The 26,689-nt window shown below is 39.4% G+C and overlaps 1 protein-coding gene and 1 pseudogene across 1 annotated transcript; one reads left to right on the forward strand and one right to left on the reverse strand.

The window, feature by feature from the left end:
• On the forward strand, nt 1-26,689 carry DUSP11 (dual specificity phosphatase 11). Its single transcript, XM_065891343.1, has 9 exons — nt 1-182; nt 1,592-1,667; nt 2,642-2,773; nt 6,002-6,125; nt 9,485-9,545; nt 15,820-15,866; nt 16,460-16,535; nt 16,764-16,946; nt 26,213-26,689. The coding sequence occupies exons 1-9, from the start codon at nt 82-84 to the stop codon at nt 26,406-26,408; spliced, it is 996 nt and encodes a 331-aa protein (XP_065747415.1). The 5' UTR covers nt 1-81; the 3' UTR covers nt 26,409-26,689.
• Nucleotides 12,534-13,191, reverse strand: LOC136134075 (RING finger protein 11-like; annotated as a pseudogene).

The raw sequence follows: 26,689 nt of genomic DNA on the forward strand, positions 1-26,689 counted from the left end.
TGGACTTGTGCTGGCACTGGGGCGGCCGGGTTGGCGACTTTGGCACTCTTGGCGTTGGGTGGGCGGCATATTGGGGGTCACATGAGCCAGTGGCATCATGCCCGCGGGCGCTGGGGTCAGAGTCGCGGATATTCTGGACGTTCGTCGGCCAAGAAGAAGGGCGGAAACCACATCCCGGAAAGGTAATACGCCTTGGCCGCTGGGCGTTGCCGGTGGAGCTCAGAGCCCCTGGGCCTGGCCTTCGTTTCTTGTGCTGTCGCCTGTCACAGTGGCCCCCGCGCGCTGGCCCGTCCGCGCTGTGCTAGGGGGTACTGGTCGTCTCGCGGCTCAGTTCACAGTAGCTGAAAGGGACAGTGTGTGATGTTCTGATTTCTCCCCATCGTTTTAAAAGGGAGGCTCTGGTCATTGCTCCTCGGGTAAAATGCCGAGGGACTGCTTTTTAAGATGGGACTGTCAGTGTTGGGGACACTCCTTAATTACCAAAATGGAATCCCCTTCAATTCCTCAAGCGGTGTTGTTTTGGCACAGAGAAAATGTGAGTAATAGGAACTGGACCTAAGTTTGAGTGAAAAAACGCACCGGTACCGCCGAATTTTCCGTTGAAACAGTTGATTTGTTTTGTCTCTTGGAATTATAAAGGGCGTACTGTTGCTTCCTAACCGGTGTTACTTGAGTGATCTACCTCTGTACGTTCAAATGATTAATTTTGAGACTTTGCTCATTTGTGCAGTAAACTCTTTAATTCCCTAAGACCTTCCTTTCCTCCATCTTATACCCCATTAAGCCCGCTTCAGTTTATCTCCTGCATTTCTTCTGAATCTGTCAACTCTTCCTCAGCATCCTAATACTGAACTTGCCTGTCTGTTGCAGTGAGGTCCTAACTAGTGTCCATATATCTTGTTTCCTTCCAATCCATTCTTCATACAAGAAACCTTAAAAGCAAGTTGGAACATTGCTCATAAACATCGCTCAAAAACATTGTTTTGAGAATAGAAAACAAACCGTTGGCCTTTAAGACTCTGCGTGGTCTAGAATCCTCTCTGCTTCTCTGGCCCCATCTTGTGCTACTTTTGCCCTCACTTTCAATGCTTCAGATACACTGAATTAACCTTAGTTCTAACTCATCTTACAAAAGTCAGTTCAGATATTATTTTTCACTGTGATTCCTAGCATTAAGGAATTTTATTATCAGGTTTTGTATGAGGACTAAAAATAAACTGTGAAGTGAAAAAATTGAGTTTAAACTGTTTCAGTCAACACTCATGTATTAATGATACCTTAGTATCCAACATCGGGCTAGGTTTTATTAGTGATACAGAAGTTCTGGTCATCTCTGGTTTTAGATATCCCTTATTTATTGAGACCTTTGCATTGTTTTGTTACCTTTTATCTGTTTTCAAGATGGGGAAACAGGAACAAGGGAAGTATAGGTTATTACTAGGTGGGGTTAAATAAGTGGAGCAGCAAAATGCAAAGCAGAAAGAAGAGGGACCTACCCTAGAGGGATATGATTTCCATTTTCAAGGCGCATTCATCCTATGCAGGGAGACAGCCTAACATAAAATTTGCCTAACAAAAAATATATTAACAGGTGGAAAGACTATCTCCCAGTTGGACAGCGGATGCCTGGGACTCGTTTCATTGCTTTCAAAGTTCCTTTAAAAAAGGTAAGCAAAAGTTAATACCGTATTCTTCCAGAAATCTGAATTCACCATATAGATCCCTAGCTCTCAACCCCGTCGTACTCCATTTTCCCTATTTTTTAGCAAATACTTTTTAATACCTCCTTTACCATCCAGAATGGAATTCGTAGATAAATACAACCTACTTTTGTACTTAATTAAAAAAAACAGTGTAATGCCCTAACTATAAATAAAGAATAAAGTAATTTCTAAGAAAGTAATAGGTATCTCAGTATGTAAATGTTTGGGGATGACTATACTAGAAATAAAGAAATAGTTACTTGTACCATGAATGCAATAAACTATGGACTTTGATTGATAACGATGTGTCAGTGTTGCTTCATGAATTCTAACGAATGAAGCACACTGGTATGGCATGTTGATAATGGGGAAGGCTGTGTGGGATGAAGGAGAGAGGGTATAAGTGGGAACTGTGTACATTTTGCTCAGCTTTGCTGTGAATCTCAAACTGCTCTAAAACTAGTCTACTAATTAAGAAAAAAAGTGTGTGTTGCTGACACTTGAATAACCAAAGAGATCAATGGCACAGGGTACATGTATAAGCCAAATACATGAAAGAATATTTAGCAGTGAAAGCCATCCTTCCTATATGTAGATATTCAAGAAGTATTTATTTCTGTGTCTGTTTTCAGGCACTCTGCTTGGAGCTGGCAATACAGTGGTAGGCAACATTGATGTGGTCCCTGCCTTCTGGGAGTTTAGAGTCAGGTTAGGAGACCAACATGAAATAAACAAACATAGAAATAACTATATAGAAGTGAGCTTATTTTCTTCCATCTAATCTCTCTGGAAGAAAGGATTGTAATATCGCTTGTAAATTGCAGAGGAGGAAACTTTACTTTGAATCTCATATGTTAGCGTCACAGGGTTTGAATAAATGGATAGTATAGTAGAGGATTTTAAACATATGTTCTTCCTTATTTTATTCTTTCTGACAGAGTTTTGAAAAGAATCTTGCTCCAGAAGAATGTTTTTCCCCCTTGGATCTTTTTAACAAAATCCAAGAACAGAATGAAGAACTTGGGCTGATAATTGACTTAACATATACTCGCCGCTATTATAAGCCAGAGGTAAATGGAAGCCGTAATTGAAAATGACCTTCTTTCTGATACTGTAATAATTCATAGTAGTTCAGTAGTTACCATCTTATGCTAAGGTGAACCCTGGCCTTCTCTCGTGGGTTCAAAAAGGGAAGCTAGTGGTTTCCTTAAATACACATTTGTAATTGCTGTTTCAAAATGAGATTAAAGATATGAATTGAACTATAGTATTTGGCAGTAGGCTCTAGATATGCTTAAGAAATTCTATAAGCTTCCATGTTCTATATTTTGAAAATGAAGTAAACTTTTAGTAAGAATAGTAGTAGCCTAAAAGGAAAGAAAGGTATGTCCATTATGTCTTTAGCACTTATTTTAAGCAGTTGCCTGAGCGTGTTTAAGCATCACTGTAAAAGACAATTGTTCTCTAAGTTTTATGCTTCCTTTTCCTAATGCCTTCTGATATAGTACAGAAACCCATCTATTCTCTTGGCCCATGTAGGACATTCCAGTGCAAAAGAATTCTCCTTCTTCTGACCTGTTCCATGGCCTTGGGAGACAGTAACACCTAATGTCTTTTAATATTTGTAGAGCAGTTTGCCATTTAGAAAGTTCTTTCATATCCATTGACTTATTAGTTAATCTTCACAGCAATCCTTTGCTCTTGAAGTGGAAGTAGTACTGATATCTCCTACTGAGTGCTTACCCTGCACTAAGCTCAGAGGATAGACAACTACAATTACTAATTTTACAGACGATGAAACTGACTCTCGGAAAAGGAAGAATTGAAATTTCAGCTCTGTTATTCCTTTTTTCTTATTGTGGTAAAATATAGAGAAATCATATTTATTTTAACCATTTATAAATATGCAGTTCAGTGGCATTAAGTACAGTCACAGTGTTGTGTAACCATCACCGCTGTCTATAACCAAAACGTTTTCATCATCCTCAACAAAAACTCTGTAACCATCAAACAGTAACAGCCCCTTTTCCCTCCCACCAACCCTTGGTAACCTCTATTCTATTTTCTGTCTCTGTGGATTGGCCTATTCTAGGTACCTCGTGTAAGTGGAATCTGCAGTATTTGTCCTTCTGTGTCTGGCTTATTGCCCTAAACATCGTGTTTTCAAGGTTCATCCATGTTATATAGCACGTAACGAAATGCCATTTCTTTTTTGGCTTAGAAAATCTCATTGTGTGTACATAGACCATAGTTTGTTATTCGACGGTTGATTGACACTTGGTTGTTTTCCACCTTGTAGGTATTGTGAATCACGCTGCTGTGGTCATTGGTGTACAGATATTTGTTCAAATCCCTGCTTTCAGTTCTGTTAGATGTGCAGCGTAGGTAGTAGCAGAGTTGTTGGATCGTACGGTAGCTCTGTGCTTAACCTTTGAGAAAGTGCCAAACTGTTTTCTACAGCGTCGTCTTGTTTTTAAACAATGATCACAGATTTTAAGCATGTACAAAAGTATAAAGATACTGTGAGTGTTCCTTGTATACCCATGAACTCATCCAGCTTTCTTATTTACCAACTGATGGCTGTCATGTTTTATCTATACCCCCACCTGTTTCACCCCATTCCATATTATCTTGAAGCAGCTCCGAGACAACATGTAATTACACCTATACAGTTGTGGTATGTATATTTAAAATATAGGGCTTCTATTCCTTAATATGTTTTTTTTTTGTTGTTGTTTTTTTTTTGCGGTACATGGGCCTCTCACAGCTGCGGCCCCTCCCGCCGTGGAGCACAGGCTCCGGACGCACAGGCCCAGCGGCCTCGGCCCAGGGGCCCAGCCGCTCCGAGGCATGCGGGATCCTCCCGGGCTGGGGCACGAACTTGCGTTCCCTGCATCGGCAGGCAGACTCCCGACCACTGCACCACCAGTGAAGCCCCTTAATATCATTTTTTAATATTTAATACCCAGTGAGTGCTCAAATTTGCAGTTGTCTCCTAAATGTCATAAAAAATTGTTTTTAAGACTTTTGAATTAGATGCAAATAAGGTCCACACTTTGCCGTGGATTGTTAGGTCTCTGAAGTCTTGTTTAATCTATAGATTCTCCCTCCATGTCTCTCTCACTTTTCTTTTCCTCCTTGAATTTTATTTTTAAAGAAACCAGGTCATTTGTCCCATCTAGATGTCGATGATTACATTCCATGTGTTGTTAACATATTCTTCAGTCCTTTAATTTCCTGTAATTTAGTAGTTGATCAGAACGAAGCTTGCATGTTTTGTTTTGGCAAGACAGTTTCATGGGTGATGATGTGTTCTTCCATGGAGACGTATATAGTTGTGTCTTTCTGTGGTATTAGCAGTCACTGATGATTCATACCTACATCCATTAATTCAGTTGAGGCTTCAAAGAATGGTGAATTCTGTTGTTCTTTTTTTCACTTATTAGCTGGGTATATTTGTACGAGGAGAAGATTCCCCTCATCAACTGTTTGGTTGCTCAGTTGTAGAGGCATGATTCTCTTCTTTTATTTAACAGTTTTCAAAATAATGAGTTGATTCACAAATATCCTCCAGTGTTGACCAGTTTTGTAAAATTTTATTTCTTCCTATCACCGTGGACTCCGTTACAGTTATTATTCTAACTGAGGCCCTATCTTTGGCCAGTTGGAGCTTCTCGGTGACTCCTGAGTCCTTTTGACATGACATCAGTTGTTTCTAGACTTTTTCAGTGGTCAGAGCTAGGAAAAATATGTATGTTTGTTTTTAATATTTTAAAAATATGTCATAGGTTGCTACTGCTACTTTCCATGTAAATTCAGAACTAGAGAATTTTCACTTATCCTTTTCTGTCTTCTATTGATAGTCTACTTTCTCCCACCTCAAGAATACCAGTTCTCAACAATGCCTGAAATTGCCTCTGTTTCCTAATTCGAATCCAAGTTCTTCTGACTCTATTCTACGACTCTCCTTAAATCACAGCCGCTTTATGGCCCTTGAAATGTAAGATAGAACATAAATGTAGGTAGAACTGTTTATATCATTTTGAGTTACATGTGCATTCATTCACATAGATTTGCTTTTCCTTTTGCATGCCTGGTAACTGTCCGTTCTGCAGTTTTAGTGAAAATCAAGTGATAATTACTGGTTAAAGCAGCTTTGGAAAAAATGGCTCTCATCAGAATGACTGACATACAAAGTTTAATGTACTCTCCTGGTTTACATTCTGCCTTCTCTAATTAATTTTTTATTCTTTCCCTACAAAGGAAATAATACATATTTTCATGGTTTTGCCTTATAGGACTTACCAGAAACTATTCCTCATTTAAAAATTTGTACAATTGGACATCAGGTGCCAGATGATGACACTATTTTTAAATTCCAGTGTGCTGTTAAAGGGTTTTTGAAGGAAAATAAAGACAATGGTGAGTTTTTTTCTTTTTTCCTTTACCTGTAATTTGGTATGCATTGTGAGTGGGGTTGGGGATTTTTAACATTTTTAATAGTTCTGACATTAGGCCTGTTGTGTTTGGTAACATTAAGGTGGAAATGTCAGATGGTGCTAATAGAGTACGGTGTTTTTCCTGTTTATGGTCACAAACAATTTAGTTTAGTTTGGAAAGTGATTTTTGTGAGAAATATCAACTGAACTAGCTTACTTATCTCTTTTTTAAAAATTTGAATGGAAAATACATAAAAACATAAAAATGTTCTTTTGTCCTATTTATTGGTTGAGAGGTGGAAGAAAAGGTTTAGACTCTCAGGTTCTTAGCGTACATAAAAGAGAAAACAAAAAGCAAAGGTTCGGAGTGAGACATCCCTAGAAGCAAAACAAAACAGAGTGGACCAGAAGAGTGGCTTCCTCATCACATATGTGTTTAAGATATTTTTGCTGCTTTTACACTTTGGGTGCAAGTGAGGAAGAACACTACCACCTCTTACTCTTATCTTCAGACAGGAAGAACTTAAAAGGCTGGTGTTTTCTTGTTTCCACTTTAAGATCTACTCTGTTGATAGTAGGTCTTAATAGCGTGTGAATTTTAAGGATCCACTTGCCTTTTTCTAGCATCTAACTATCAGAAGGAACATGGTGTTTGCCATGTTTTAAGGCTGAGGAATCTTTTGTCTTTGGAACGCCACTGACGCCCATGTGAAAGTGTTCATTTTGTCCTCTTTCTAAATTGAGCCTGAGGAGTGTGCACTTTATTAAATAAATGTAACAGACAGTAAATATTCCGTGTATATATAAAATGATGCACGTATATACATAAAACAGGGAGTAGGGGAGAGGGAATAGAGATGGAGGTGGGAAGATAGGGGATGGGAGGCGAGAGAGAGAGAGAGGGAGAGACTGGAATTTCAAGATAAATTTTCATTCTGTAACCTGGTTGCTTAATGCAGGTACTAGCTCTTAAATATCTTAAGCCCTATTCACAGATCTTCCGTGTACTTTAGCTTTAAAACTTGAGAGGCTTGGCCTGTCCTGTGATAACCAGGGTGTCTAGAAAGGAGGCAGATTATCTGATTTGTTTAAACTGTAGTCACAGAAATGTTACCTCTTAAGATGTTAGGGCGCAGCTGCCGGCCTACTCACTTCCTCCAGGCTCCTTTGTGTGTGTTCTGTCTGTTCCGCGTGGGCTAGAAGATCCTTACAAGTGCATGAGAACACGTTTGTAAACCTTGATTGTTCACATGTTATACCAAGTGTAGTCCATTGCATATGCTGACTCCTCTGTGGGTCTTCTGCATGCAGTGGGCTAACTTCACCATGCTGTCTGCCATTGCAGTCTCAGGACCTTAGTTATGATCCATTGGTGACTTCCTCTGCTGTAAGGCCCTCCCACAGATGCCAGGCTCACTGATAATGAGGAGGAGGCTAAACTATGCACTCCCTAGAATTGGTAGAGACTCAGAAAATACATTGTTTCAGTAAACACTGAGAGCCTTATAGGTTTGTTGTTAGGGCACGGGGATACAGAGGTGAGTCGAAGTCTTTGTTCAGTAGCAACTTACAGTTATCTAGGAAGAGAAACATGTAGTGAGTATAAGTGGGTTAATTATGATAAAAGAATCAAGTGCAGCAGGAATATAGAGGAGAAATTGAGGAAGGCCTGACTGAGGAGACAGCGTTTGAGCTGGGCTTGGGGGAAGAGGATTTTGCCAGAATGAGGAAAGGACAGCCCAGGTATTGGGGACAGGTACAAAAGGCACAGGGCTTGAACTTGTGCTCTGGAGGGCCAGCCACTGGTGTGACTAGAGGGTAGTGTGAAAGGGCAAAGAATTCATACATTCATTTCAGCAAATACTTGTATAACACCTTCTAAGTTGAAGGCACTGCTCTAGGAAGTAGGAAGAGAACAAAGTTCTTGCCCTTACGTACTTTCCATTGTAGTGGGGGAGAGAGATGAATAAATAAGTCAATATGTGGAGTGTCAAGCGGTGGTAAATGCTTTGGAGAATAACAAAAGAAGATGAAGAGGTGAGGGAATGTGGTAGGTGATCAGGGAAGTCCCCTCTATTAAGATGTCGATGGAACAGAGCCTTGAAGTGAGAAACAAGCCATTGGATATCTGGGAGAGTGGAGATGGGGTGGGAGGGTGTGTTCTGGGAGAGTGGAGATGGGGTGGGAGGGTGTGTTCTGAAGCAGAAGGAATAGTAGGTGCAAAGTCCCTGAGGCACGACTGTGCTTGGCATGTTTGAGGAATAGTAAGGAAGCCAGTGTGGCTGGACAGGGGAAAGTGAGTGCGGGCAGGGCAGTAGAGAATGAGATCAGGGGAGGCTGTCAGGGCAAAGGAGGGAGGTGGATGATGTAGGTCCTTGTAAGTCATAGTTTGAACTTATAATTCAGTTGGAGAGACAGACTGATAATTGTTTATAAAGAGTTCTCAATGCTGTGCTAACAACCTGGGCTGTATTCTGTGCTAAGTGAAGATGTTCAAGCAACAGAGCAATCCAGCCAAGTTTATATTTTAGAAAGATAACATCTTCCATGTGGAGGATCAGTTGAAATAAAAGAGATTGCTAGAATTGTAGGGCGGTAGTAATCCAGGCAGGAGATGACAAATGCCAGACACCACCTAGTCACAGACATACCTTTTGCAGAGATCAGCTCCGTGTTGTTGTTTTTTATTTACTTTCTCTTATAATTTTTTTTAAGTGCTGGACCACGAAACACTGTGGCATAGTTGGAAAAATCTGAGACTCGATTCTAGTCTTTTTTCTGTTTGCCTGCTGTGCAGCTTGGGCTTACGTCTCAAGCCTTACTTTTTCATTGTGAAATAAGAACGGTGCTACTTAACCAAGGTCTCCACAGGCACATAGACCCGTGGTGTGTGAGGAGCAGTGAATGAGAGAAGGAATGAAAGTGCTTTGGGACCCCAAGAGCCCTTCAGAAACCGTTTGTACTTTTTAATATTGAGCATTAAAAGTGAAGGCATTCCATTTGTTTCACTCAAAAACAAATTCTCTTCTTCTGATAGCCTGTTTTTTTTTTCCACCCCCTTTTTCTATAGTCAAATCAGTTCCTGATGGGCATTCTCCAGTCCACACTATTGCATCTGATTGGAGGCTATGCAAAATTTCCCAGAGACAATGAATTTTGACTTTATAGTAGTTAATTCTTCATAGTACATTCCTTCAAAAACACTCCTTTCTTCAGAGTTTTTCCTTTTCAGGATAGTGGTAGTGTTGTGGTAACTAATAAATGCTACTCTTCAGAAAATTGTATAACTTTTTTGTAGTGTATCTACTTCGCTTACTTAATTCCATATTCCCTGTTTTATAGACAGACTTATTGGTGTCCACTGTACCCATGGTTTAAACAGGACTGGCTACCTCATCTGCAGGTGAGTTGCCAACCCCAAGAGGCAGACCATGTTTAAATTGTTCTGTTTGCAATAGTAATGTAAGCTAATGTAAGCTGAATGCAAAAAATGCAGTCAGAAGGGTTTCCCTGGTGGTGCAGTGGTTGAGAGTCCACCTGCTGATGCAGGGGATACAGGTTCGTGCCCCCGTCTGGGAAGATCCCACATGCTGCGGAGCGGCTGGGCCCGTGAGCCATGACCGCTGAGCCTGCGCGTCTGGAGGCTGTGCTCTGCAACGGGAGAGGCCACAACAATGAGAGGCCCGTGTACCGCAAAAAAAAAAAAAAAAAAAAAAAAAATGCAGTCAGAGAAATGTATGAAGTTTAAGGCAATTTTGCCCCCTACTCAGAGGTTACCACTAGTAATAATTTAGCACATATTTTTTCAGACGTAAAAAATGCAGATATAAGCATATACAATGGTCCCTTGGTATCTGCAGGGGATTGGTTTTAGGGCTCCCCATAGATACCAAAATCCTCAGATGCTCAAGTCCTGTATGTAAAATGGTGTAGTATAGTCGGCCTCCCATATCTGCAGGATATGGAACGGTTGGATATACAGAACTGACAGTACATGTGATTTAATGGTATAGTATTTAGACATTCTGGTTTATAATTTAATATATGGTGGACATCTTCCTATGAAAATATTTGGAGACCTCATTCTTATTTATTTATTTATTTATTTATTAATGTCTTTCCTCAAATTTGCTTTATGTAGTTGGATATAAATTAATGAACAAAAACTTAAGCAAGATACATGTAACAATTTGATAGAACCTGATACTCTAATTCTTTCAGTTTTTCTCAAACTCATCATGGGGCTTGTAAAAAAATTAACCAACATGGATACTACTACAGTTGAATGTCAAATCTTTAAGTGCTTATGACATACTAAATTCTTCTATAATGCACTTATGAAGAACCCTTCAAGAGACTTGTGTTTTGTATGTAGAAAAGTGTTAAGAGTCAAATATTCAACTCAGTATAAAATAATAAGAAACACTTCTGATTTGTTAGGTTGAGATTGCTTCTCCTTTTACTAATGAATGATTTTTTTAGCTATAATATCACTGAGCTGAACAAATATGTCACCTTTGAGTACATAAGGAAAAATAAACACATGCTAAATGGGTAAAACATTACAACTACATCTTTAGTAGCCCATCTGTACTTCTAACACTTCAGAAGCTTAGAGATTCAGAGTGTTCTTACATTAATTACAAGGAAAGTATAAAGGAGAAATTCCTTCTTTTTTGAGATCACAACTGTGAAGTCGTGATTATACAAATTCTGCATTTGTGTGCAAAACATGAAACACATTTGTCTTTATTCTCCCTGCTTACAATTGTCAGTCAACTAGCAGGACTTTCCTTCCAAGAAACAGACAGATGTGTTTTATATAACTTCAGTAACCTCAGCACTACAATAAGAAGACATGCAGTATCCTTTTGCTGTGGTTGAAGAGAACAGGGAAGGAGGTCACAGGAAAGAATACATCAAAATTGTTACAACTGAGAAACTTTTGTCAGTTTAACCATGGTGCCACTTTCATTTTTACATAAGCATGTTGGCATAACTCAAGCTCAATAAATCAGAATTCTTAATATTTAAAATTTACCTTAACTTTTAATTGTCACCATGTTGACAACCAAAATAATCAGATGAAACACATAAGAAAGGGTAATGTTAAACCCCACTTTACTAGAGTTAGTTTCTGGACACATTAACTCATTTTTTTATAGAAGAGGGACAATAATCTCAGTTTGCTTACAAGCTAGGAGATCACTTTGAACTCTGCATTTCTTAACTGCAAACAAATATAGCACTTGTAACAGGTTATAAATAAACTGGTTTTCAAGCACAGAGCCAGCCCCAACAGTAATAGTACACTATTTAAAAAGACCTAAGGCAATGAATTCCATTTCCAATGGAAAAAATGAATCATATGGTCTTGGACAAACAATTCTGATGGTTTACTCAACAGTCACTTAGTAGTTCTTCCTTGCTCATAGAACTTTATGATTTTTTTGAGGAGTGAAGCATTCAGCTTTAGTGGGTAAATCCTTGTTAGCCTAAGACAGTCATTATTAATATCCCTCTTTGCCATGAATTGTCTTATGAATGGTCATATCAATCTGTTTTGGCAAATGAGTAATTAGGGGAAGGCTGTTACTGTGCTTATGAGAATGATATTTTTCTCTGAAGAAAGATAAATATGCATTAGGAAAATGACCATTTGGACTCTTTTTCTGCTTCCTCCTTGTTTTGTGAGAATATGATACTTGGTTTTACAGCAGCCATCTCGTGACTATGAGATGATTATATGCCAATAACGACAAATGGTAGATTAGAAAGAACCAGCAAAGACAGAAAACAGCAACATCAATAGTAACAACAATCACAGCAAAAGAACAATGGGACCTTAACTTGTGGAGTTCCTATAAAATAAAAAATAAATGCTCTATGTTTATTCTAAAAACAAAAGAACTGTGCAAACAAGCTTAAAACTACTTTTTTTGTGCCAGTGTTATAAAATGTAGCTTTTAATAAAACCTTGACCCAAATGCCAGCAACTTCAGTAAAGAATTTGGGTAGGGGGAAGAAGAAAGTTATCTCACTTAGGAAAAACAACCACTATCTGTATCCTAGTCTTCGACACAATTTAAACATATATAGCTGCTGTAACACTTTATACAATTCCTACGTACTAGAGCAATAAGAAGATCTAAATACAATTATATTTTTAAACACTGGGTGAAGGCTTTACATAAAAATAGCATCCTACTTTTCCCCATAAATTTCTAAAAATATCACGTACTTTTCCCCAACATCTGCAGCCGTTTAGGAATTTTTAGGAAACTTTCATGCATTATCTTAATTCCTAATCCCTGGATCTTTGGGCTCAACGAGAAAAGATCAAAACCACCAAAAATGATGGTTCACTTGAAGTCAGGTGAGAGACACTGGCTCAGTTAGTCTCGTAGGACAAAAGCAGTGCTGCATCAACTGTCTCCATGCAGGAGGGGCACGTGAAGGATCTCATCAGCCAGTCATCTGTACAGCCCAGGTGATCTGCATACACAGCAGAAATCAAATTGGGTTGTCATAAACAAAGTCCATCACACAGATCACACACTCCCGGATCTTTTTTTCTAATATTATTTAATTTAATTTATTTATTTGGTTGCACCGGGTCTTAGTTGCAGGCAGTGGGCTCCTTAGTTGTGGCATGCAAACTCTTAGTTGCGGCATGCGTGTGGGATCTAGTTCCATGACCAGGGAACGAACCCGGGCCCCCTGCATTGGGAGTGCGGAGTCTTTAGCCAGTGCACCACCAGGGAACTAGAGAGAGGCTTTTTTTCTGATCCATTTCTTCCAGGGTCATAAACTCCTTTAGGCTGATGCTGTATGAGGCCTATTCTTTCCTATTTTGTTCCTCTCAGCTGAGTTGCTAGGCGAGTCTGGCTAGGTGTTGGATGATAGACCAAAACTGGAACTTGATCCAGATACGGCAGCAGTGGCTCCTGATCCAGCTCCGTCCCCTTGCCAAAGCTAGCCCAGTCGGACTGAGACTTGTGAGGCAGGGAGATGTCATCCGAAGTGGGGGACTTAAGGCATTTCCCCATCTTCCAGGGCTTGAGTATGTGATCTGTGTGCTGTTTTGACAGTCTTCCAAGCTCATTCTTTTTTAAAATAATTAATTTATTTATTTACTTATTATTTTTATTTATTTTTGACTTTAAAAAATTTATTTTTTATACAGCAGGTTCTTATTAGTTATCTATTTTCTACATATTAGTGTATATATGTCAATCCCAATCTCCCAGTTCATCTCACCACCACCGACCCCCGCCCTGCCCCGCTTTCCCACCTTGGTGTCCATACGTTTGTTCTCTACATCTGTGTCTCTATTTCTGCCTTGCAAACCGGTTCATCTGTACCATTTTTCTAGATTCCACATATAGGCATTAATATACAATATTTGTTTTTCTCTTTCTGACTTAGTTCACTCTGTATGACAGTCTCTAGGTCCGTCCACGTCTCTACAAATGACCCAATTTCGTTCTTTTTTATCTCTGAGTAATATTCCATTGTATATACGTACCACGTCTTCTTTGTCCTTTCATCTGTCGATGGGCATTTAGGTGGCTTCCATGACCTAGCTATTGTGAATAGTGCTGCATTGAACATTGGGGTGCATACGTCTTTTTGAATTATGGTTTTCTCTGGGTATATGCCCAGCAGTGGGATTGCTGAGTCATATGGTAATTCTATTTTTACTTTTTAAGGAACCTCCATACTGTTCTCCATAGTGGCTGTATCAGTTTACATTCCCACCAGCAGTGCAAGAGTGTTCCCTTTCCTCACACCCTCTCCCGCATCTGTTGTTTGTAGATTTTCTGATGATGCCCATTCTAACCGGTGTGAGGTGATACCTCATTGTAGTTTTGATTTGCATTTCTTTAATAATTAGTGATGTTGAGCAGCTTTTCATGTGCCCTGTGGCCATCTGTATGTCTTCTTTGGAGAAATGTCTATTTAGGTCTTCTGCCCATTTTTTGATTGGGTTGTTTGTTTTTTTAATAATGAGTTACATGACCTATTTATATATTTTGGAGATTAATCCTTTGTCTGTTGATTCGTTTGCAAATATTCTCTCCCATTCTGAGGGTTGTCTTTTCATCTTGTTTATACTTTGCTGTGCAAAAGCTTTTAAGTTTCATTAGGTCCCATTTGTTTATTTTTTTTAAGGCTGCATTGTTCCTTTGCTCACTGATGAACATATAAAAGTCCGAAGTTTTTGATATTATAAAACATCAAAGTAATGGACATTGCTGTGTGAACACCTTTGAATATATATGCTTTGTCTCAGTTAACTTCACTCAGAATGGGACTTCTGCATCAAAGAGTTGGTGCCCTTATGCTTTTTGTGGATGTTGCTACACTATACGAATTTATGGTTGTTCACTCAGGAGGTACTTATTGAGCATGTGTTATGTCTAAGCACTGTGCCGGGGGCTAGCAAAAAGACTTGTGACATTTTGTGAGTGAAGAGACTTGACCTGCCCTTTGTGAATTCTAACAGTCCAGAGAGGGAATAGATATTCAAGAATCATACACTGCATGTAGAATTACATCTCTGACAAGTGCCAAGGAGAGGAACATGGTTCCATGAGAGCACATTTTAGGGAGGATTTGATCTCATCATGGAGATTAGAGAAGGTTTATTTAGGGATGTTTCAGCTGATATCTGAAGGATGAGTAGGTATTAAGCAGATAGGGACATTGGAGAGAGATTTCTGAGCATAAGGAATATCAAAAGACCCTATAAGAGGAAAGCATATGGTGTGTTGGAGGAACTGGCCAGGAAGGTGGGGCTGTCGGGGGAGCATGTGATTATAATGGAGCTACAAGTGTGGGCAGGAGCTCGATCGTGCAGGCTTATGTTTAAGGTTTCAGACTTTAATAGAAAACCATTGAACTTTTTCTGTTGAAGGTGAGTGTGTGGAACATACCCAATTGCATTTTCAACCTATCATTTTGCTACCGAGTGGAGAATACACTGCAGGGAGAAAGAGGGGAAGCGAGGAAACAAGTTAGGAGACTTTTATAGAAATTGGGCATAATGGTGGCTTGGACCAGGGTATGGTGGTCATTTTGGTGGAAAGATGTGGACAGATTCCAGAGGTATGTAGACAGTATCATTGTTAGCACTGGTGGTGGGCTGAGGATGAGGGTGAGGGAGAAATAGTTGTCAGTGAGGGTGATTCCTAAGTCTCTGGCTCCTATGGTTGGTTAGATAGGGTTTTTTAGATATGATGTTAATATTTATCCTAATTTGTCTTTTGTTATTTGTTGGTTCTTGAGGAATACTCTGTCATATTAAGTCTCCTGTTTTGAGTGTACAAAGCATTTTGATCAAAACTGAGTGTTGTATGTTATCAGATAACTTTTTAACATCTTCCAGTTTGGTCATGTATTTTATTCTCTTTCATTTATTAATTAAATTATTGTATTAATGTAAATAATTATATTAATAGATTTTCTAAAGTTGTGTTATCCTTGCATCCTTGGAATAAAGCCTTTTTGTAATCATGGTATATATCATTCTTTAATAATTATTGATTAGATGTGCTGATACTTTCTTAGGATTTTTATATCTATATTTGTAAAGCGAAATTGGACCTTTTTTGCAAAAACTTGATTTTCTTTTCTTTTTATTTACAAATGACTCGAATTTTGTTGTTTTGTAGATATTTGATTGATGTAGAAGGCATGTGGCCAGATGATGCAATTGAATGTAAGTATAAGGGTTGTCACTACTTTTCCCTTTTTATAAAATTTGAAGGTAGAAGTGTAGGGGAATTTCTCAAGTTTTGGAAAAAGAGAAAAGTTTGTAATTCATTTGTTCAGACATAAGATAACCTTTTACCAAAAGTTTTGAAAGGGATGTATCTGGAAATAGCGAGATATAACAGCCTGAATAATTAGTCAGTGGATTTCAGCATTTTTTTTTCATTTTTAAATTTATTTAATTAATTAATTTATTTTTGGCTGCATTGGGTCTTCGTTGCTGTGCGGGCTTTCTCTAGTTGCAGCGAGCAGGGGCTACTCTTTGTTGCGGTACGTGGGCCTCTCATTGCGGTGGCTTCTCGTTGAGGAGTATGGGCTCTAGGCACACAGGCTTCAGTAGTTGTGGTGCATGGGCTTAGTTGCTCCGTGGCATGTGGGATCGTCCCGGACCAGGGCTCGAACCCCTGTCCCCTGCATTGGCAGGTTGATTCTTAACCACTGTGCCACCAGGGAAGTCCCTGGATTTCATCTTTAATCTGCTTTCTCTGGGAAAGATTTGCTTTTTGTACAGTTATCTCTAACAGTTCATCCGTGCCTCAGTATTCAATAGGAGCCGTGGACATTGCTTAGAAAGACAAAACTACATTGAAGACCTTCGGAATGGTCCCATCAGAAAGTAAGTTGCATTTTAGACGTGATATTTGTGGTTAGGAAGATCTAATTTTATATAATTTAAGCTGCACATATCCCTTCTTCTTATAGCTTGTTTACTTGCTCGAGGAAACCTAAACAAATAGGAATGGGGGGAGGATGGAATTGTTACTTTCACGGGCCAAAATATAGTCACTAAATTGGCTACTGAATTTGCAGACCAGTAATATTTTGTGGGAACATTCTGTTTGAGGAATCGGGATTCCAGTGTATCCAGAACAAGTGGTTTTGAAGACTCAGCGCGTATGATGGAACCAGTTCACACAGCTAATAAGTCTGTTAACCAAGGACTGAAGCATAACCTACGTCAGACCCCAGGTTACCCAACATCTCGGCATTTCCATACCCAGACCCAAGATTTGCAGCAATCAGAAAGGTATCTCTGCTTTCCCTTTTTCTAGAATTGAAATAGAAATTAATATTATAAATTAGTGCAAACACATTATAATGTGAAGAATTGGTGTTTTCTTGCTGATCAGTGTCAACCAGGAGGTATTGTTTGTTCCATATTTTGCATTTAGGGCTGGAAAATCAAGTACAGGAGGGGGAATAGGTGATTTTTCAGAGGCAGTTGGGAAGAGGACTTAGAAATTTTCATTGATTCTTAAACTTAGTTTAAGCCAATAATTTGATGTGAGTGTCAGAAAGGATCTTACATTCTTAGGCTGCAGTAATAGTGGTATAGTTTTCAGAAGAAAGAAGGTTGCTTTATTTAAAGAGTAAATACAAATTATAGGGAAAATGGTAAAATTCCAGTAGAGAAACTTGCAAAGGGGTTGAACATATAAATCACAAACATACTTTTACATGGGAAACAGGAAAAACCTCAGTACAATTAAACAATACTTTTTGCTATTTGGCTATTAATTTAGCAAGTTTTTGACAAGGTTGTCCAGTGTATTGATTGTCAGGCTGGACTTGGGTTTGCATCCTGGCTCTGCTGTTCACCCTGTATGTGATCATTTTTTTTTTTTTTTTACATCTTTATTGGAGTATAATTGCTTTACAGTGGTGTGTTAGTTTCTGCTTTATAACAAAGTGAATCAGTTATACATATACATATGTTCCCATATCTCTTCCCTCTTGCGTCTCCCTCCCTTCCACCCTCCCTATCCCACCCCTCCAGGCGGTCACAAAGCACCGAGCTGATCTCCCTGTGCTATGCGGCTGCTTCCCACTAGCTATCTACCTTACTTTTGGTAGTGTATATATGTCCATGCCTCTCTTTCCATTTGTCACAGCTTACCCTTCCCCCTTCCCATATCCTCAAGTCCATTCTCTAGTAGGTCTGTGTCTTTATTCCTGTCTTACCCCTAGGTTGTTCATGACATTTCTTTTTCTTAAATTCCATATATATCTCTTAGCATACGGTATTTGTCTTTCTCTTTCTGACTTACTTCACTCTGTATGACAGACTCTAGGTCTATCCACCTCATTACAAACAGCTCAATTTCATTTCTTTTTATGGCTGAGTAATATTCCATTGTATATATGTGCCACATCTTCTTTATCCATTCATCCGATCATAGATACTTAGGTTGTTTCCATCTCCGGGCTATTGTAAATAGAGCTGCAATGAACATTTTGGTACACGACTCTTTCTGAATTATGGTTTTCTCAGGGTGTATGCCCAGTAGTGGGATTGCTGGGTCATATGGTAATTCTCTTTGTAGTTTTTTAAGGAACCTCCATACTGTTTTCCATAGTGGCTGTACCAATTCACACTCCCACCAGCAGTGCAAGAGTGTTCCCTTTTCTCCACACCCTCTCCAGCATTTATTGTTTCTAGATTTTTTGATGATGGCCATTCTGACCAGTGTGAGATGATATCTCATTGTAGTTTTGATTTGCATTTCTGTAATGATTAGTGATGTTGAGCATTCTTTCATGTGCTTGTTGGCAGTCTGTATATCTTCTTTGGAGAAATGTCTATTTAGGTCTTCTGCCCAATTTTGGATTGGATTGTTTGTTTTTTTCTTATTGAGCTGCATGAGCTGCTTATAAATTTTGGAGATTAATCCTTTGTCAGTTGCTTCATTTGCAAATATTTTCTCCCATTCTGAGGGTTGTCTTTTGGTCTTGTTTATGGTTTCCTTTGCTGGGCAAAAGCTTTGAAGTTACATTAGGTCCCATTTTTAAATTTTTGTTTTTATTTCCATTTCTCTAGGAGGTGGGTCAGAAAGGATCTTGCTGTGATTTAGGTCATAGAGTGTTCTGCCTATGTTTTCCTCTAAGAGTTTGATAGTTTCTGGCCTTATATTTAGGTCTTTAATCCATTTTGAGCTTATTTTTGTGTATGGTGTTAGGGATTTGATCTAATCTCATACTTTTACTTGTACCTGTCCAGTTTTCCCAGCACCACTTATTGAAACGGCTGTCCTTTGTCCACTGTACATTCCTGCCTCCTTTATCAAAGATAAGGTGACCATATGTGTGTGGGTTTATCTCTGGGCTTTCTATCCTGTTCCATTGATCTATCTTTCTGTTTTTGTGCCAGTACCATACTGTCTTGATTACTATAACTCTGTAGTATAGTCTGAAGTCAGGGAGCCTGATTCCTCCAGCTCCGTTTTTCATTCTCAAGATTGCTTTGGCTATTCGGGGTCTTTTGTGTTTCCATACAAATTGTGAAATTTTTTGTTCTAGTTCTGTGAAAAATGCCATTGGTAGTTTGATAGGGATTGCATTAAATCTGTAGATTGCTTTGGCTAGTAGAGTTATTTTCACAATGTTGATTCTTCCAATCCAAGAACATGGTATATGTCTCCATCTATTTGTATCATCTTTAATTTCTTTCATCAGTGTCTTATAATTTTCTGCATACAGGTCTTTTGTCTCCTTAGGTAGGTTTATTCCTAGATATTTTATTCTTTTTGTTGCAGTGGTAAATGGGAGTGTTTTCTTGATTTCACTTTCAGATTTTTCATCATTACTGTGTAAGAATGCCAGAGATTTCTGTGCATTAATTTTGTATCCTGCTACTTCACCAAATTCATTGATTAGCTCTAGTAGTTTTCTGGTAGCATCTTTAGGATTCTCTATGTATAGTATCATGTCTCCTGCAAACAGTGACAGCTTTACTTCTTTTCCGAGTTGGATTCCTTTTATTTCCTTTTCTTCTCTGACTGCTGTGGCTGAAACTTCCAAAACTATGTTGAATAAGAGTGGTGAGAGTGGGCAACCTTGTCTTGTTCCTGATCTTAGTGGAAATGCTTTCAGTTTTTCACCATTGAGGACGATGTTGGCTGTGGGCTTGTCATATATGGCCTTTATTATGTTGAGGAAAGTTCCCTCTATGCCTACTTTCTGCAGGGTTTTTATCATAAATGGGTGTTGAATTTTGTAAAAAGCTTTCTCTGCATCTATTGAGATGATCATATGGTTTTTCTCCTTCAATTTGTTAATATAGTTTATCACATTGATAGATTTGCGTATATTGAAGAATCCATGCGTTCCTGGAATAAACCCCACTTGATCATGGTGTATGATCCTTTTAATGTGCTGTTGGATTCTGTTTGCTAGTATTTTGTTGACGATTTTTGCATCTATGTCCATCAGTGATATTGGCCTGTAGTTTTCTTTCTTTGTGACATCCTTGTCTGGTTTTGGTATCAAGGTTATGGTGGCCTCGTAGAAGGAATCTGGGAGTGTTCCTCCCTCTGCTATATTTTGGAAGAGTTTGAGAAGGATAGGTGTTAGCTCTTCTCTAAATGTTTGATAGAATTCGCCTGTGAATCCATCTGGTCCTGGGCTTTTGTTTGTTGGAAGATTTTTAATCACAGTTTCAATTTCAGTGCTTGTGATTGGTCTGTTCATATTTTCTATTTCTTCCTGATTAGTCTTGTCAGGTTGTGCATTTCTAAGAATTTGTCCATTTCTTCCAGGTTGTCCATTTTATTGGCATAGAGTTGCTTGTAGTAATCTCTCATGATCTTTTGTATTTCTGCAGTGTCAGTTGTTACTTCTCCTTTTTCATTTCTAATTCTGTTGATTTGAGTCTTCTCCCTTTTTTTCTTGATGAGTCTGGCTAATGGTTTATCAATTTGGTTTATCTTCTCAAAGAACCAGCTTTTAGTTTTATTGATCTTTGCAGTCATTTCCTTCATTTCTTTTTCATTTATTTCTGATCTGATCTTTATGATTTCTTTCCTTCTGCTAACTTTGGGGTTCTCCTTGTTCTTCTTTCTCTAATTGCTTTAGGTGCAAGGTTAGGTTGTTTATTCGAGATGTTTCCTGTTTCTTCAGGTAGGATTGTATTGCTATAAACTTCTCTCTTAGAACTGCTCTTGCTGCATCCCATAGATTTTGGGTCATTGTTTCTCCATTGTCATTTGTTTCTAGGTATTTTTTAATTTCCTCTTTGATTTCTTCAGTGATCACCTCGTTATTAAGTAGTGTATTGTTTAGCCTCCATGTGTTTGTAGTTTTTACAGATCTCTTCCTGTAATTGATATCTAGTCTCATAGCGTTGTGGTCAAAAAAGATACTTGATACAATTTCAATTTTCTTAAATTTACCAAGGCTTGATTTGTGACCCAAGATATGATCTATCCTGTAGAATGTTCCATGAGCACTTGAGAAAAATGTGTATTCTGTTGTTTTTGGATGGAATGTCCTATAAATATCAATTAAGTCCATCTTTTCTAATGTATCATTTAAAGCTTGTGTTTCCTTATTTATTTTCATTTTGGATGATCTGTCCATTGTTGAAAGTGGGGTATTAAAGTCTCCTACTATGAATGTGTTACTGTCGATTTCCCCTTTTATGGCTGTTAGTGTTTGCCTTATGTATTGAGGTGCTCCTATGTTGGGTGCATAAATATTTATAATTGTTATATGTTCTTCTTGGATCGATCTCTTGATCATTATGTAGTGTTCTTCTTTATCTCTTGTAATAGTCTTTATTTTAAAGTCTATTTTGTCTGATATGAGAATTGCTACTCCAGCTTTCTTTTGGTTTCCATGTGCATGAAATATCTTTTTCCATCCCCTTACTTTCAGTCTGTATGTGTCTCTAGGTCTGAAGTGCATCTCTTGTACCCAGCAAATATATGGGTCTTATTTTTGTATCCATTCAGGCAATCTGTGTCTTTCGGTGGGAGCATTTAGTCCATTTACATTTAAGGTAATTATCGATATGTATGTTCCTATTCCCATTTTCTTAATTGTTTTGGGTTTGTTATTATAGGTCTTTTCCTTCTCTTGTGTTTCTTGCCTAGAGAAGTTCGTTTAGTAGTTGTTGTAAAGCTGGTTTGGTGGTGCTGAACTCTCTCAGCTTTTGCTTGTCTGTAAAGGTTTTAATTTCTCCATCCAATCTGAATGAGATCCTTGCTGGGTAGAGTAACCTTGGTTACAGGTTTTTCTCCTTCATCACTTTAAATATGTCCTGCCAGTCCCTTCTGGCTTGCAGAGTTTCTGCTGAAAGATCAGCTGTTAACCTTATGGGGATTCCCTTGTGTGTTATTTGTTGTTTTTCCCTTGCTGCTTTTAATATGTTTTCTTTGATTTAATTTTTGACGGTTTGATTAATATGTGTCTTGGCGTATTTCTCCTTGGATTTATCCTGTATGGGACTCTCTGTGCTTCCTGGACTTGATTAACTATTTCCTTTCCCATATTAGGGAAGTTTTCAACTATAATCTCTTCAAATATTTTCTCAGTCCCTTTCTTTTTCTCTTCTTCTTCTGGAACCCCTATAATTCGAATGTTGGTGCATTTAATGTTGTCCCAGAGGTCTCTGAGACTGTCCTCAGTTCTTTTCATTCTTTTTTCTTTATTCTGCTCTGCAGTAGTTATTTCCACTATTTTATTTTCCAGGTCACTTATCCGTTCTTCTGCTTCAGTTATTCTGCTATTGATCCCATGTAGAGTATTTTTAATTACATTTATTTTGTTGCTCATCATTGTTTGTTTCCTCTTTAGTTCTTCTAGGTCCTTGTTAAATGTTTCTTGCATTTTGTCTATTCTATTTCCAAGATTTTGGATCATCTTTACTATCATTATTCTGAATTCTTTTTCAGGTAGACTGCCTATTTCCTCTTCATTTGTTAGGTCTGGTGCGTTTTTATCTTGCTCCTTCATCTGCTGTGTGTTTTTCTGTCTTCTCATTTTGCTTATCTTACTGTGTTTGGAGTCTCCTTTTTGCAGGCTGCAGGTTTGTAGTTCCCATTGTTTTTGGTGTCTGTTCCCAGTGGCTAAGGTTGGTTCAGTGGGTTTTGTAGGCTTCCTGATGGAGGGGACTAGTGCCTGTGTTCTGGTGGATGAGGCTGGATCTTGTCTTTCTGGTGGGCAGGTCCACGTCTAGTGGTGTGTTTTGGGGTGTCTGTGGACTTATTATGATTTTAGGCAGCCTCTCTGCTAATGGGTGGGGTTGTGTTCCTGTCTTGCTAGTTGTTTGACATAGGATGTCCAGCACTGTAGCTTGCTGGTCGTTGAGTGAAGCTGGGTGCTGGTGTTGAGATGGAGATCTTTGGGAGATTTTCGCTGTTTGATATTATGTGGAGCTGGGAGGTCCCTTGTGGACCAGTGTCCTGAAGTTGGCTCTCCCACCTCAGAGGCACAGCACTGACTCCTCGCTGCAGCACCAAGAGCCTTTCATCCACACAGCTCAGAATAAAAGGGAGAAAAAGGGCTTCCCTGGTAGCGCAGTGGTTGAGAGTCCGCCTGCCGATGCAGGGGACACGGGTTCGTGCCCCGGTCCGGGAGGATCCCACATGCCGCGGAGCGGCTGTGCCCGTGAGCCATGGCCGCTGACCCTGTGCGTCCGGAGCCTGTGCTCCGCAACGGGAGAGGCCACAACAGTGAGAGGCCCGCATACCACAAAAAAAAAAAAAAAAAAAAAAAGGGAGAAAAAGTAGAAAGGAAGAATTAGTACAAGTAGAAAGAAAGAAAGGAGGGAGGGAGGGAGGAAGGAAGGAGGGAAGGAAGGAAGAAAAGAAAGAAAGAAGATAAAGTACAATAAAATAAAATAAGATAAAATACAATAAAGTTATTAAAATAAAAAAAATTAAGAGAAAAAAAAGAAAAAATAACGGACGGATAGAACCCTAGGACAAATGGTGGAAGCAAAGCTATACAGACAAAATCTCTCACAGAAGCATACTCCTACACACTCACAAAAAGAGGAAAAGGGGAAAAAGTCATAAATCTTGCTCTCAAAGTCCACCTCCTCAATTTGGGATGATTCGTTGTCTATTCATGTATTCCACAGATGCAGGGTACATCATGTTGATTGTGGAGCTTTAATTCGCTGCTTCTGAGGCTGCTGGGAGAGATTTCCCTTTCTCTTCTTTGTTCTCACAGCTCCCAGGGGCTCAGCTTTGGATTTGGCCCCGCCTCTGCGTGTAGGTCGCTGTAGGGCGTCTGTTCTTCGCTCAGACAGGATGTGGTTAAAGGAGCCACTGAATCGGGGGCTCTGGCTCACTCAGGCTGGGGGGGAGGGAGGGGTAAGGAGTGTGGGGCGAGCCTGCGGCGGCAGAGGCCAGTGTGACGTTGCACCAGCCTGAGGCGCGCCGTGCGTTCTCCCGGGGGAGTTGTCCCTGGATCCCGGGACCCTGGCAGTGGCAGGCCGCACAGGCTCCCCGAAGTGGGGTGTGGATAGTGACACAGGCTTCTTGGTGGCGGCAGCAGCAGCCTTAGCATCTCATGCCAGTCTCTGGGGCCCGCGCTTTTAGCCTTGGCTCGCGCCCGTCTCGGGTCCGCGCTTTTAGCCGCGGCTCGCGCCCATCTCTGGAGCTCCTTTAAGCAGCGCTCTTAATCCCCTCTCCTCGTGCACCAGGAAACAAAGAGGGAAGAAAAAGTCTCTTGCCTCTTCGGCAGGTCCAAACTTTTCCCCGGACTCCCTCCCGGCTAGCCATGGTGCACTAACCCCCTGCAGGCTGTGTTCACGCCGCCAACCCCAGTCCTCTCCCCTCGCTCTGACCGAAGCCTGAGCCTCAACTCTCAGCCCCGCCTGTCCTGGCGGGTGAGCATACAAGCCTCTTGGGCTGTGAGTGCTGGTCGGCCCTGATCCTCTGTGCAGGAATCTCTCCGCTTCGCCCTCCGCACCCCGGTGGCTGCGCTGTGCTCTGCGGCTCCGAAGTTTTCCCCCTCCGCCACCCGCAGTCTCCACCCACAAAGGGGCTTCCTCGTGTGTGGAAACCTTTCCTCTTTCACAGCTCCCTCCCACTGGTGCAGGTCCCATCCCTATCCTTTTGTCTCTGTTTATTCTTTTCTCTTTTGCCCTACCCAGGTATGTGGGGGGTTTCTTGCCTTTTGGGAGGTCTGAGGTCTTTTGCCAGTGTTCAGTAGGTGTTCTCTAGGAGTTGTTCCACGTGTAGATGTATTTCTGGTGTATCTGTGGAGAGGAAGGTGATCTCCGCATCTTACTCTTCCGCCATCTTCCCGGAAGCCCCCCTGTATGTGCTCTTGAGTAAGATCTCTAAATTCCTATTTTATTATCAGTTAGATGGAAATTTTAACAATATTATAAATAAATTTTAATAACATATACCTTGGGATTGTCGTAGATTATTACATGAGTTAATAAAGTACTTTAGCGCATTGTAAACTTTCAGTTTTCAAAAAGATGTTTTGGCATTTTTAGCAGATGTAAACATTTCAAAAAGGTTGCTTGTGTTGCCAGGGGCACTGAAAAATGGTATAGCCCTTTTGAAACATAACTGTAATAGCCATAAAAATGTTCATACCTGGTAAATCCACCATGAGGTTACAGAAATACTTAAAAATATGGAAAAATCTACGTGCATTTAATCATTCAGCACATTTCTCAAACTCCCTACTATGTATCAGACTCTGGACTAGATGCTTAGGATACAGTTGTATATGTGCTGGGATGTTAATCCCAGTATTATTTATAGTAGTGGAAAAATTGGTAGCAGCTTGCATTTCTAATGATGAAGAATAGCTAAGTAAATTATTATATCCATACTATGATATTTTATAAAGCCATTGAAAGTGATAGCTTCCTTATGATAAGTGAAAATAATAGCTTATGATTCAGCAGTCAAAAAGAGATGGTAGGGGGAAAAAAGACCAAAAGTAAATATTAACCAGTTTACTTAGATTAAGTGGGATTGAGGGGTTTTGGGAGGTGTTTGCTTTTCTCAGATTTCCAAATTTTCTTTTGTATGATTATATTAGATTTACTGATGTTGCTTTTGAAACAATTTAATTTTCCAAATTTGCTGCATGTGCCAAGGTTAGAATTTCTATATTTTATCATTAATTTATATATGTATTTACTTATAAAGTGAAAGTAGGTTCCTGGTTTCAAAAATAAATAGCTTATTCTGTTTCATGTCAACCCTGCCACACTTGGAGAGAATGTATCTGATTAGAATAGTATGGGCATTTATAGGGAAAGATGGAAAGGCTTCTGGGAACCTACAGTGTGCCAAGGCATTGTGGTGGGTAATTGAAGTATATCATCTTAATTTACCTTCAAAACAATCCATGAAGATGGAAGGTATTATTAGCTCTATTTTATAAAGAACTACGAAATCCAAAGATTCAGCAATTTTATCTGCTAAAATCACACAGGTAGAAAACAGTAGAACCAGAGTATCTATGTATAATTTTATAAAGCTTATTATATATATTTATTAAAACTAATAATGGTGTATTACTTTTATTTTGTTTAAGAAAATTTTCACAGAATCAGAACATTTACCAGAGAGGCCATATTCCTCCTCCTGGTCCCCACGGAGAGGACTGTTTACACAGGAGGTACTCTTGGAATGTAAAGCCAAACGGCAGTCAAGCAGCACAGAACAGAAGGTGGTATCCTGGCAGTTACTACAGACTACCCTATCCGACCTATTATAGATGGACCAAGTGACACAAGCCTACCCTGGAAATCTACCTGGAGACAGAACAGGACTGAAGACAGCCAGAGTGACTTTTTGTAAGATCAGGTCAAATGAGGTTTATAATCTATTTTAGTGCTCCCTTATGTGTTCAAGCTGAAGGAAAAATTATATTGATACTTAGCTCCGCTGATAAATTTGCAGTATTTACAACAGTGAAGGAAATAATCTGTCATTCCAGTCTTAAATTTTTTTAAAGGAGGATGATATTTTAGAACTGATAAAAGTAATAAAGAACATCCCTTGTAAATTA

Source organism: Phocoena phocoena, chromosome 14, assembly GCF_963924675.1.
Source record: "Phocoena phocoena chromosome 14, mPhoPho1.1, whole genome shotgun sequence".
In the NCBI taxonomy this organism is placed as follows: domain Eukaryota; kingdom Metazoa; phylum Chordata; class Mammalia; order Artiodactyla; family Phocoenidae; genus Phocoena; species Phocoena phocoena.